The 13,597-nt window shown below is 45.7% G+C and overlaps 1 protein-coding gene across 8 annotated transcripts in view; it reads right to left on the bottom strand.

The window, feature by feature from the left end:
• Positions 1 to 13,597, bottom strand: part of copz2 (COPI coat complex subunit zeta 2) — a 120,300-nt gene that overhangs the window by 12,810 nt on the left and 93,893 nt on the right. For 2 of the 8 annotated variants that reach the window (XM_061699593.1, XM_061699597.1), the window contains one exon: positions 9,534 to 10,137. The exons of 3 other annotated variants lie outside the window; for them this stretch is intronic. In XM_061699593.1, the coding sequence (XP_061555577.1) occupies positions 10,090 to 10,137 (48 nt within the window). In that variant the 3' untranslated portion in view covers positions 9,534 to 10,089. Of the gene's footprint in view, positions 1 to 9,533; positions 10,138 to 13,597 lie in introns of those variants that run through there. 3 more of the 8 variants (XM_061699595.1, XM_061699596.1, XM_061699592.1) reach the window with 3 other exon arrangements.

The following is a 13,597-nucleotide window of genomic DNA, read 5'->3' as shown; positions in this document are numbered from 1 at the left end:
TCCCTCGGGGAGTCCTGTGGAGGGTGCTTCAGGAGTATGGGGTACCGAACCCCCTGATACGGGCTGTTCGGTCCCTGTACGACCGGAGTCAGAGTTTGGTCCCCATATCCGGCAGTAAGTCGGACTCGTTCCCGGTGAGGGTTGGACTCCGCCAAGGCTGCCCTTTGTCGCCGATTCTGTTCATAACTTTTATGGACAGAATTTCTAGGCGCAGCCAAGGCGAAGAGGGGGTCCGGTTTGGTGGCCTCAGTATTGCATCTCTGCTTTTTGCTGATGATGTGGTTCTGTTGGCTTCATCAAGCCGTGAGCTCCAACTCTCACTGGAGCAGTTCGCAGCCGAGTGTGAAGCGGCTGGGATGAGAATCAGCACCTCCAAATCTGAGACAATGGTCCTCAGTCGGAAAAGGGTGGCATGCCCTCTCCAGGTCGGGGATGAGATCCTGCCCCAAGTGGAGGAGTTCAAGTATCTTGGGGTCTTGTTCACGTGTGAGGGAAGAATGGAACGGGAGATCGACAGACGGATCGGTGCAGCGTCTGCAGTAATGCAGACTTTGTATTGGTCCGTTGTGGTAAAGAAGGAGCTAAGCCGAAAGGCGAAGCTCTCAATTTACCGGTCGATCTTCGTTCCTACCCTCACCTATGGTCATGAGCTGTGGGTCGTGACCGAAAGAACGAGATCCCGGATACAAGCGGCCCGAAATGAGTTTCCTCCGCAGGGTGTCCGGGCTCTCCCTTATAGATAGGGTGAGAAGCTCGGTCATCCGGGAGGATCTCAGAGTAGAGCCGCTGCTCCTCCGCATTGAGAGGAGCCAGATGAGGTGGCTGGGGCATCTGATTCGGATGCCTCCCGGACGCCTCCCTGGTGAAGTGTTCCGGGCACGTCCCACCGGGAGGAGACCCCGGGGACGACCCAGGACACGCTGCAGAGACTACGTCCTTCGGCTGGCCTGGGAACGCCTCGGGATCCCTCCGGAAGAGCTGGATGAAGTGGTTGGGGAGAGTGAAGTCTGGGCGTCCCTGCTAAAGCTACTGCCCCCGCGACCCGACCCGGATAAGCGGTAGAAAATGGATGGATGGATGGACGGTAGCGCCTACCTGAGGGAAGGAGCTGGAAGAGCTGGTGACCGGGGTGCGGAGGGTCCGAGAGGATTTTGCACGCTCTTGTCTTAGTTCTGGCAGCGTGCAAGTCCTCAATGGTGGGTAGGGGTGTACCGATAATCGTTTCAGCAGTTTTGATTGTCCGTTGCAGTCGGAGTTTGTCCTTTATTGTAGCAGCACCAAACCAGACTGTGATGGAAGAACACAGGACTGATTCGATGACCACTGTGTAGAACTGTCTCAGCAGCTCCGGTGGCAGGCCGTGCTTTCTCAGAAGCCGCAGGAAGTACATCCTCTGCTGGGCCTTTTTGAGGACGGAGTTGATGTTGGTCGCCCACTTCAGGTCCTGAGAGACTGTAATTCCCAGGAACCTGAAGGTCTCTACGGTTGACACAAGGCAGCTGGACAACGTGAGGGGCAGTTGTGGCGAAGGATGCCTCCTGAAGTCCACGATCATCTCTACAGTCTTGAGCGTGTTCAGCTCCAGGTTGTGTCGGCCGCACCACAGCTCCAGCCGCTCCACTTCCTGTCAATATGCAGGCTCGTCACCGTCCTTGATGAGGCAGATGACAGTGGTGTCATCTGCAAACTTCAGGAGTTTGACAGTCGGGTTCGCTGAGGTGCAGTCGTTCATGTAGAGAGAGAAGAGCAGCGGAGAGAGGACACAACCTATGGGCGCCCCAGTGCTGATGCTGCTTGTGGATGAGGTGGCCTCCCCCAGCCTGACCTGCTGTGTCCTGCCCGTCAGAAAGCTGTAAATCCACTGGCAGATGGCAGGTGAGACGCTGAGCTGGAGAAGCTCGGATGAAAGGAGTTCAGGGATGATGGTGTTGAATGCTTAGCTGAAGTCCACGAACAGGATCCTCGCGTTGGTCCCTGCACTGTCGAGGTGTTCTAGGATGAAGTGCAGTCCCATGTTGACTGCATCATCCGCAGACCTGTGCGCTTGGTAGGCAAACTGCAGTGGGTCCAGCAGGGGACCTGTGACACTCTTGAGGTGGTCCAGCACGAGACGTTCAAAGGACTTCATGACCACAGATGTCAAAGCGACAGGCCTGTAGTCATTCAGACCAGAGATTGCAGGTTTCTTGGGGACTGGAATGATGGTGGAGCATTTGAAACAGGATGGTACTTTGCACAGTTCCAGAGATCTATTGAAGATCTGAGTGAAGACTGGAGCGAGCTGGTCCGCACAGACTTTGAGGCAGGATGGGGACACATGGTCTGGCCCTGCCGCTTTGTTAATCTTTTGTTGTTTGAAGATGCGTCTCACATCCTGTTCATGGATGGTTAACGCAGAAGTCAGAGGTGTGATTGTGGTCGGGGGTGCGGCCGGGGGGGGTGTGGGGTGTGAAACTGTCCTTTTCAAATCTGCAGTAGAAGGTATTCAAGTCATTGGCTAGTGTGCTATTGTTCTCAGCTTGGGGTGATCGTCGCTTGTAATTAGTCAGCGATTGGAATGCATGCCAGACTGATTTAGAGTCGTTTGCGCTAAACTGTTTTTCCAATTTTGCCGCATAGTTCCTCTTTGCAATGTTAATTTCTTTAGTCAGCTGGTTTCTAGCTCGATTATACGGGGCCCTGTCCCCGCTCTGATATGCATCCTCCTTGGCTTGGCGAAGCTGCTTAAGTTTAGCAGTGAACCACGGCTTGTTGTTGTTGAATGTGCGAAATGATTTGGTTTGTACACACACATCTTCACAGAAACTGATATAGGATGTAACAGTGTCCGTATATTCATCCAGGCTGCCAGCTGAATTTTCAAAGACACTCCAGTCTGTGCAGTCTAAACAGTTTTGAAGTTCATTGGTTGGCTTCATTGGTCCACTTTTTCACTGTTTTCACTGTAGGCTTCGCGCATTTAAGTTCTTCCCTGTACGTCGGTATTAAGTGAATTAAGCAGTGATCAGATGAGCCCAGGGCTGCACGAGGTATAGCACGGTATGCGTTTTTTACCGTAGTGTAGCAGTGGTCTAAAGTAAAGTATTTAAAGTATTATTTTCCCTGGTAGGACAGTCGATGTGCTGCTTGTATTTAGGGAGTTCGTGGTTGAGTTTAGCTTTGTTACTCCAAACATGGACTGGACATGCAGAGAATGGTGATGTTGACCTCCGATGGTGCCTCAGTAATGCTAGGAAAACACAACGGAGTTGCGGCTTTGTTAAAGCGCCAAATACCACACCTAACTGAACAACATTGTGTGGCTCAAAGAGAGGACTTGGGCATTGATGATGCCTGGAAAAATTTACCTTTGATGCGAGATGTGGAAACTCTTCTTAGAACTGTGTATTCCACTTTCTCTCGGTCCACTGTGAAGAGGGGCAAATTGGAGGACCTAGCAAAGATTCTTGATGAAGGAGATACACTGTCATTCAGGCCTCTGAACGAAGTGCGATGGCTGTCACGGCACCAAGCTGGCAATGCTGTTCTGAGGAACTACACTGTGCTTCAAGAATTCTGCAAAAGAGAATTCACCGATAACAGAGACCCAGTGGCAAAGTATTGCTACAAAAAGCTGAGTGATTCAAAGTTCAAGGTTACTGTCACTGCTCTGGGAGATGTTTTTGGTGAGCAAGCACAACTCTGCCTCACTTTACAAAGATGCAACCTGACTGTGATGGAAGGACGCTGCTTTTCTTGAGCAAAGATTGAGAAGTTGCGTTCCCAATACTTGAGGGAGAAGGATGTACAGTGGAGTGACTATATCAAAGAGGCAACGGGGACCTCATCAGCTGATTGTCTAAATACTGGTGAGATTAGTCTTTTCATGACTAAGCTCTGTGATCACATGGATGCTCGTTTTCCAGAGGATGAATTAAAGGAGGAGGGCAGCACGGTGGACGACTGGTTAGAGCGTCAGCCTCACAGTTCTGAGGACCGGGGATCAATCCCTGGCCCTGCCTGTGTGGAGTTTGCATGTTCTCCCCGTGCCTGCGTGGGTTTTCTCTGGCCACTCCGGTTTCCTCCCACATCCCAAAAACATGTATTAATTGGAGACTCTAAATTACCTGTAGGTGTGACTGTGAGTGCGAATGGTTTTTTGTTTGTATGTGGCCTGCGATTGGCTGATAACTAGTTCAGGATGTACCCAGCCTCCTCCCCGATGACTGCTGGGATAGGCTCCAGCACGCCCACGACCCTAGTGAGGAGAAGCGGCTCAGAAAATGGATGGATGGATGGATGGAATTAAAGGAGTGGTCTGCATTTGACATTGAAGCATTGAGCTCAAACATCAGTTTTGACTATGGATCAGCAGACATTGCCACACTGGCAAAGACGTATGAGGCCATTCTCCACCACCCACAGTCTATGGAGGCCATTAACAGTCAATATGCTGAATTCAAGTACATAATGAAGCAAAAACTTAAACAGGGGTCAATCAGAACATTCTCAGATATGGTTGCTGCAGCACTTAAATGTGAGGAGCTCAAGGAGATCTCACAGCTTGTGGATATTTGTGCTACATTTCAAGCTTCCAGTGCAAATTGTGAAGAAGATTTAGTTTAATGAATCATATCAAAACAGCATCCAGAAATCATCTTGAAGTGGCACATTTGGACCAGCTGATGCGCATAAAGTGAAAGCAAGAAGCAGAGGAAGTCATCGACCTGGACAAAGTGTACAAGCATTGGAGAAACGAGAAGGACAGACGTGAACAAAAAGGTAAAATTGAAGTCAGATTTGTGCATATTCTAGTGACATTTATTTAATTTAAATTTTTTTTAAATAATAATTTAACATATTGTTAAATATGAGGGATGGGAGTGACGATGCTGAAGCACTCCCCCATAGTTTAAGAAAAATCCTAGAGCAAACCATGATTGGTAGTAGAAATGCTAATAAAAAACTGAGTAATTAGATATTTTACATACAGAGAGTTACAGGAATTTACACTGGATCACAAGCCACAGCAGACGTCATTGTGCAAAACGTGAATGTTTTAATGTGAACAAAATTATATGTCTGAAAGGTGTATATGTGCCATTTCTTCCAGAACATGTCCTCACCCAGGCCACAACTGGACCTCACCCAGACCAAAGCAGGACTCTTGTGGTTAAAGCATTTTCATTTCAAGTTGGCCAAATCATTCATCCATCCATCCATTTTCTACCGCTTATCCGAGGTCGGGTCGCGGGGGCAGTAGCAGGGACGCCCAGACTTCCCTCTCCCCAGCCACTTCATCCAGCTCTTCCGGGGGGATCCCGAGGCGTTCCCAGGCCAGCCGAAGGACGTAGTCTCTCCAGCGTGTCCTGGGTCGTGACCATAGGTGAGGGTAGGAACGTAGATCGACTGGTAAATCGAGAGCTTCGCCTTTCGGCTTAGCTCCTTCTTTACCACAACGGATCGATACAAAGCCCGCATCACTGCAGATGCTGCACCGATCCGCCTGTCAATCTCCCGTTCCATTCTTCCCATCACTCGTGAACAAGACCCCAAGATACTTGAACTCCTCCACTTGGGGCAGGATCTCATCCCCGACCTGGAGAGGGCACGCCACCCTTTTCCGACTGAGGACCATGGTCTCAGATTTGGAGGTGCTGATTCTCATCCCAGCCGCTGCACACTCAGCTGCGAACTGCTCCAGTGTGAGTTGGAGGTCACGGCTTGATGAAGCCAACAGAACCACATCATCAGCAAAAAGCAGAGATGCAATACTGAGGCCACCAAACCGGACCCCCTCTACGCCTCGGCTGCGCCTAGAAATTGTCGGTGACAAAGGGCAGCCTTGGCGGAGTCCAACCCTCACCGGAAACGAGTCCGACTTACTGCCAGATATGGGGACCAAACTCTGACTCCGATTGTACAGCCCGTATCAGGGGGTTCGGTACGCCATACTCCCGAAGCACCCCCCACAGGACCCTCCGAGGGACACGGTCGAACGCCTTCTCCAAGTCCACAAAACACATGTAGACTGGTTGGGCGAACTCCCATGCACCCTCGAGGACCCTGCCAAGGGTGTAGAGCTGGTCCACTGTTCCACGGCCAGGACGAAAACCACACTGCTCCTCCTAAATCTGAGATTCAACTTCCTGACGGACCCTCCTCTCCAGCACCCCTGAATAGACCTTACCAGGGAGGCTGAGGAGTGTGATCCCCCTGTAGTTGGAACACACCCTCCGGTCCCCCTTCTTAAAAAGGGGGACCACCACCCCAGTCTGCCAATCCAGAGGCACTGTCCCCGATGTCCATGCGATGTTGCAGAGGCGTGTCAACCAGGACAGCCCTACAACATCCAGAGACTTGAGGAACTCCGGGCGAAGCTCATCCACCCCCGGGGCCTTGCCACCGAGGAGCTTTTTAACCACCTCGGTGACCTCAACCCCAGAGATAGGAGAGCCCGCTTCAGAGAACCCAGACTCTGCTCCCTCATGGGAAGGTGTGTCGGTGGAATTGAGGAGGTCTTCGAAGTATTCTCCCCACCGGCTCACAACGTCCCGTGTCGAGGTCAGCAGCGCCCCATCCCCACTATACACAGTGTTGATGGTGCACTGCTTCCCCCTCCTGAGAGGCCGGATGGTGGACCAGAATTTCCTCGAAGCCGTCCGGAAGTCTTTCTCCATGGCCTCGCCGAACTCCTCCCATGCCCGAGTTTTTGCTTCAGCGACCACCAAAGCTGCATTCCGCTTGGCCAGCCGGTACTCATCAGCTGCCTCAGGAGTCCCACAGGCCAAAAAGGCCAGATAGGACTCCTTCTTCAGCTTGACGGCATCCCTCATCGTTGGTGTCCAAACGTTGCTAATTCTAGCTTTCATCCGGTGAGTACGGTGACCGTGTGTGTTCCAAGCCCAGCGGTGGCTGGACTGCGTCTGCGTAGGTCACCAATGTTACATATGTTTACCATTGTTTCGTCTTGAGAGCTGTCTCGTTCCATCTTTTTAACTTTTATTGCTAACTGGAGCTAAATAATCCGGCCAGTGAAATATGTCTGCGCGTGGCTTCTGGGTGTGCCCACGAGGCTGTGGCATGTGCCCACGTGTGTATGGCAACTGATTGACATCTTGTCCATGCCTTCTGTCTCTAAAGTCTCTGAGGCTAATCTTCATTGGGCGTGGTGTAATTTAAAACACAGTAATTCCTCACTATATCAAAGTTCATTTATGCAGATTTCTTTTGTACAGGTCAGTGTAGTGCTGATATATATATATATATATATATATATATATATATATATATATATATATATATATATATATCAGCACTACACTATATATATATATATATATATATATATATATGTGTGTATTAGGCTTTACACGATCAGGATATTTGGGCCCGATCACCGATCAGCAAGTTTAAAAAAAAACATAACCGATCACTGATCCGATCACAAGCTGGAGCAATATGTCTATTTACATGACTTGTTCATTAATTGTATATACTTGTGTCCTGTATACTGTATCCATCCATCCATCAATTTTCTGTACATCTTATCCTCACAAGGGTTGCGGGCGTGCTGGAGCCGTCCCAGCTAAAATTATTCTCTAGCATTTTAGACAAAAGTTAAAACAGCAATGACCTCTAGGATTCATTCAAGGATTGGCCACTGACATAAATTTAGGTCAAATCAACATTACAACATGACAGAAATAATGGGTGCTAACTTACTGTAATTAAATTACTTTAATAAATACTGTTAATGACATGCTTACTCTAACTTTCTCACTGTACCAGCTATATGGACGGGTCTTGTCCAGAATTTGTCCGTTTGACTCAACCCCACCCCCACTGCGTTGCTTGAACACGCCATGCTCCTCGTGTACACTATTCAGGTAATCGATCAAATTTGTTCTGTTGAAGCATTTAGATGACGTTCCCCACGACGTATTTCACTTGTGCACAGAGACTCCACACCGACAAAGTTTTTTCACGGACAACATTGAAAAAACTTTATTGGCCGTCAGATAGTTACAGAACTGCGCAACAAGACACGTGACAAGGCTAAAGATAAATTAGCTTTTGTATTCATATGCGACGAAAACACGGAGTTAAATGTCTTGTGCGGAGCCGATCGATGATGTCATATGATGTCGATGATGTTATATATATATATATATATATCCGATCACAAGCTGGAGCTATATATATATATATATATATATATATATATATATATATATATATATATATATAGCATGCCGTGTATATATATATATATATATATATATATATATATATATATATATATATATATATATATATATATATATATATATATATATATATATATATATATATATATATATATATATATATATATATATATATATATATATATATATATATATATATATATATATATATATATATATATATATATGAGAGAAAATTTGGTGGCCGACTGGTAAGAGCGTCAGCCTCACAGTTCTGAGGACCCGGGTTCCGGCCCCGACTGTGTGGAGTTTGCATGTTCTCCCTGTGCCTGCGTGGGTTTTCTCCGGGCACTCCGGTTTCCTCCCACATCCCAAAAACATGAATAAATTGGAGACTCTAAATTGCCCGTAGGTGTGAGTGCGAATGGTTGTCTGTTTGTATGTGCCCTGCGATTGGCTGGCAACCAGTTCAGGGTGTACCCCGCCTCCTACCCGATGACAGCTGGGATAGGCTCCAGCACGCCCGCGACCCTAGTGAGGATAAGCGGCTCAGAAAATGGATGGATGAATGGAGAAAATTTGGATGCACACATTTTTAATGCATTCTTGAAGTATCGGCAGGTCCTTAGAATCAAAGAATCGGATGCAAAAAAATTTAATCAGGACATCCCTAGTTTTTTTTTTTTTGTCAAGCCGTTCGCCTTTGGCAACATATTTTGAATGAGGAAGCACACTAATTCCTCACGACTCATGAAAGCGACTCGCCTATGATGAGTACTGTACGTCAACAATCTCACCATAACAAAGCGTGGTAAGTTTTGATAAAATGTGAAACTTTCAAACTTTTGAAAACTTTAAAACTTTTGAAAGTTTCACAACATTTTCCAAGGTATTTATTTACAACAACTTTGTACTGTACTGGGCATTTTAGGCCTAGAAAAAAACCTACAAAACAATATTTCTTTACTGTACTGTTCAATCACCGGCCCCGCCTATGTGGAGTTTGCATGTTCTCCCCGTGCCTGCGTGGGTTTTCTCCGGGCAGTCCGGTTTCCTCACACATCCCAAAAAGCATGCATTAATTGGAGACTCTAAATTGCCCGTAGGTGTGAATGTGAGTGCGAATGGTTGTTTGTTTCTATGTGCCCTGCGATTGGCTGGCAACCAGTTCAGGGTGTACCCCGCCTCCTGCCCGATGACAGCTGGGATAGGCTCCAGCACGCCCGCGACCCTAGTGAGGAGAAGCGGCTCAGAAAATGGATGGATGGATGGATGTACAGTAATATGGGTGCATATGAAGGTTTACTAATAATTAAAACAAAATTAGAGGAGGCCAAAGAGGGATGATTTTTTTCCAAGATCATTTTAATAATATTCCACTGTCAGGTCAAACAGTTTTAACATAAATGAAAGTTGTTGTTTTTTTTTGACTGCAAACACCCCTTTAATATTTTGTTGCGTAACTTTTTGAGGAAAATCACTTTAATTAAACCATTTCTGTTACTCTCTGACTTCACCACCTGTTGACATTTTGGCCCATTCCTAATAAGCAAACTGCTCCAGCTGCGGTTTGAAGGATGCCTTTTCCAGACTGCATGTTTCACTTCCTTTTGAGACCAATGCCTTGATAGTCCTAACATTACATCACAGCCTACAGAGATTCAAGACACCCTGTGCCAAATGCAGCAAAGCAGCCCAGAACATAACAGAGTAGGTAGTCAAAGTTCATTTTATATATGCTTTATTTTTGCATCTCTCAACACTGAGCTAAAGTGACTTCCCCAAACTCCAGTCTTGTTAGTTTCAAGTTATTTCAGTGAACATAGCCCTTCAATTAAAGTGATTACTAAACTTTAGGTTAACGTTGTTGAAACTGCCGTCCGATAGCTTGACATCTCTGTTATTTCAGTATGGACCATTTGATCTGCTCTTTGGCTGACTGCAGGACCTGGAAAAATCAGACAAAGATTACATTTGACATAATTCAACATGACGACAGGCATTCCTTAAAAGTAAATTTAATTTTATTTCTTGACACCCTTTTGAACTCCAAGTGGCGTAATAATTTACATGTCGCAAAACCAAACGACATGTAAATAACCATTAGATGTCACACTGAACATCCATCCATTTTCTGAGCCGCTTCTCCTCACTAGGGTCACGGGCATGCTGGAGCCTATCCCAGCTGTCATCGGGCAGGAGGCGGGGTACACCCTGAACTGGTTGCCAGCAGGGCACATAGAAACAAACAACCATTCGCACTCATAGTCATGCCTACAGGTAATTTAGAGTCTCCAATTAATGCATGTTTTTGGGATGTGGGAGGAAACCGGAGTGCCCGGAGAAAACCCACGCAGGCACGGGGAGAACCAAACTCCACACAGGCGAGGCCGGGGATTGAACCCGGGTCCTCAGAACTGTGAGGCTGACGCTCTAACCAGTCAGCCACCGTGCCGCCCACACTGAACATATTTTTTAGTTAACCGAGCAAGATACAAAGTAGTAGCAAAGTGGACCGGTTTTAAGTGAAGAACATCCATCCATTAATCTATTTTCGGAATCGCCTATTCTCACTGGCACCTATTTCAGCTAACTTCGGACAAGAGGCGGGGTACACCCTGAACTGGTTGCCAGCCAATTGCAGGGCACAAATAGACAACTATTCACACTCACAGTCACACCTACGGACAATTTAGAGTCTTAAATTAACCTACCATGTATGTTTTTGGAATGTGAGAGGAAACCGGAGTACTTGGAGAATACATAACGCCATTTGAATGATTTGATTTAAACCTGGGTCCTCAGAACTGAGGCGCCACATGCTAAGTGAATAACAGTTACACTTTAATAATACTTCGGTAAAAAATTAACTATGTTTGAACTTATCAAAGGGCGGCACGGTGGACGACTGGTTAGCACGTCTGCCTCACAGTTCTGAGGACCTGGGTTCAAATCCAGCCTCACCTGTGTGAAGTTTGCATGTTCTCCCTGTGCCTGAGTGGGTTTTCTCTCGGTACTCCGGTTCCCTCCCACATCCCAAAAACATGCATGGTAGGTTAACTGAAGACTCTAAATTGTGTGTATGTGAGTGCAAATGGTTTTGTTTCTATGTGCCCTGCGATTGTACCCTGCTTCCTGCCCGCAGTTAGCCGGGATATGCTCCAGCATGCGTGCGATCCTAGTGAGGATAAGCGGTACAGAAAATGGATGGATGGAGTAATTGAATTATTGTCAATTGTTGTCCAGCAGAAATTCATAACTGAAAGAAAGAAAATTCTAAAATAATATTTTTCAAACTTTTAATCCCAAAATGTCTTTTTTAGTTTCATGATTTGCAATGTTTTCTGAAGATGCTAATTCCTGTTTTTGATATATAGGATTCCCCCCTATTGCTTAATATGCCTTGTCCATAAAAACTAACACAAATGCATCTTAGTGTCTTTTTTTTTCTTTTCTGTTTTTTTGGTTCTTTTACAAATGGTCCTTTTTGTCACTCAAGATGCCTTTATCGTTAATCCTACTGGAGAGAGCCTCATTATGTTATGCGATCTGTGAGCTGTAGGCAGCCATTTTGCATTCATATTTAGCAGACAGCAAAATAAATTGTGCTGTTTTGTTAGATATGAATGAATATGTATGAATTTGTGAAAAGTGTCAGTTTCTTTACTGTTATTACGATTGTCGAAAGACAAGCGTGTGTAATGAGATTGAGTAGTTAGGATAATTTATGTACTTGTATCCGCAGAGTTTGAAGGGCAACACATCTGTTATTGTCTTGACTTTATGCACTTTTGTCTTTCCCATTATAAGTTATATGAGTTATTGTGTATATATAGCAAAGGCAGGTTTATTATTTATTTTGATTTCACATTTATATTACTTATTTTCAAGGCAACATTGATTTTTGTTTGAGTTAAAAAGAAGACTATGCCTGAGAAATATATGTTCAAATTATGGAGATAAAATAAAAATATTTTTCATTCAATAATCAGTTATGTTGAGTTCTACATTTGGAGAATCATCAACATGGAAAAGTGAGGGGGTGGTCATGGCATGACAAAATTGTTCAGGGGATACACAAGAGAAAAAAGATTGGGAACCACTGGTGTAAAGCACGTCGCCACTGGACTCTAGAGCAGTGGAGACGCGTTCTCTTAAGTGACGAATCATGCTTCTCCATCTGGGAATCTGATGGACGAGTCTGGGTTTGGTGGTTGCCAGGACAACGGTACTTGTCTGACTGCATTGTGACAAGTTTGGTGGAGGGGGGATTATGGTGTGGGGTTCTTTTTCAGGAGCTGGGCTTGGCCGATTAGTTCCAGTGAAAGGAACTCTGAATACTTCAGTATACCAAGAGATTTTGGACAATTCCATGCTCCCAACTTTATGGGAACAGTTTGGAGCTGGCCCCTTCCTCTTCCAACATCACTGTGCACTAGTGCACAAAGCAAGGTCCATGAAGACATGGATGACAGAGTCTGGTGTGGATGAATAGATTGACATGCACAGAGTCCTGACCGCAACCCTAAAATAACACCTTTGGGATAAATTATAGCAGAGACTGAGAGCCAGGCCTTCACGTCCAACAACATTGTGTGACCTCACAAATTCACTTATGGAAGAATAAAAAAATTCCCATAAACACATTCCTTAACCTTGTGGGCAGCCTTCCCATAATAGTTTAAGTTGTTATAGCTGCAAAGGGTGGACCAACATCATACTGAACCCTATGGATTAGGAATATGATGTCACTCACAAGTTAATTTGTGAGTCAAGGCAGGTGAATGAATACTTTTGGCAATATAGTGTATCTTTGTCTCCACCTGGTCTCACAAGGCCTGCTCCCCTTGTGTCAACCAATCAGCTCTCTCGATCCGCTCGTCTTGTCCAGGTGTACCTCTTTGTTTCGTCAGTATGTTTGTATTTCGTTTCCGTTTTTTATTCACTCATTCTGTGTTTATTGTCCTTGTCGTGCCGCGTTATGACGTTGCGTTGCTTGTCATGGCGAGTCGAGATGAAACCCTCAATTGCGAGAGGATGCTTGAGTTAGAAAGAATCCATGCATTACACTAAAACTCCATGCAGTATTGAGAAAACTACTTGGATAATGTTGTGTGTCACGATGCAGCTTCCCACCATAGAGATGTAGCAAGCTAAGTGACTAAGCTTGTGTAGAACCCTAATGCAATACACACAGTAATCATTGGAATTACACTTTTAATAACAACTGCAACACGTCCAGCAACAAATGGGTGAGTAGCAACAGTGTTAACTTTTAAATCCAGTCTTTGAAAATTGGGGGGAGGTTTCAGACATGTCCTCTAATGCTCCGTAATCCACAGGTAACAGGACGTCAAAACTCATACTTCGTTGTTATTGTACCAAAACACCAAACAGCCACGGATGAC

This window comes from Phycodurus eques, chromosome 16, assembly GCF_024500275.1.
Source record: "Phycodurus eques isolate BA_2022a chromosome 16, UOR_Pequ_1.1, whole genome shotgun sequence".
NCBI classification, from domain to species: Eukaryota; Metazoa; Chordata; class Actinopteri; order Syngnathiformes; family Syngnathidae; genus Phycodurus; species Phycodurus eques.
This window is presented reverse-complemented; position numbering and strand designations above follow the sequence as displayed.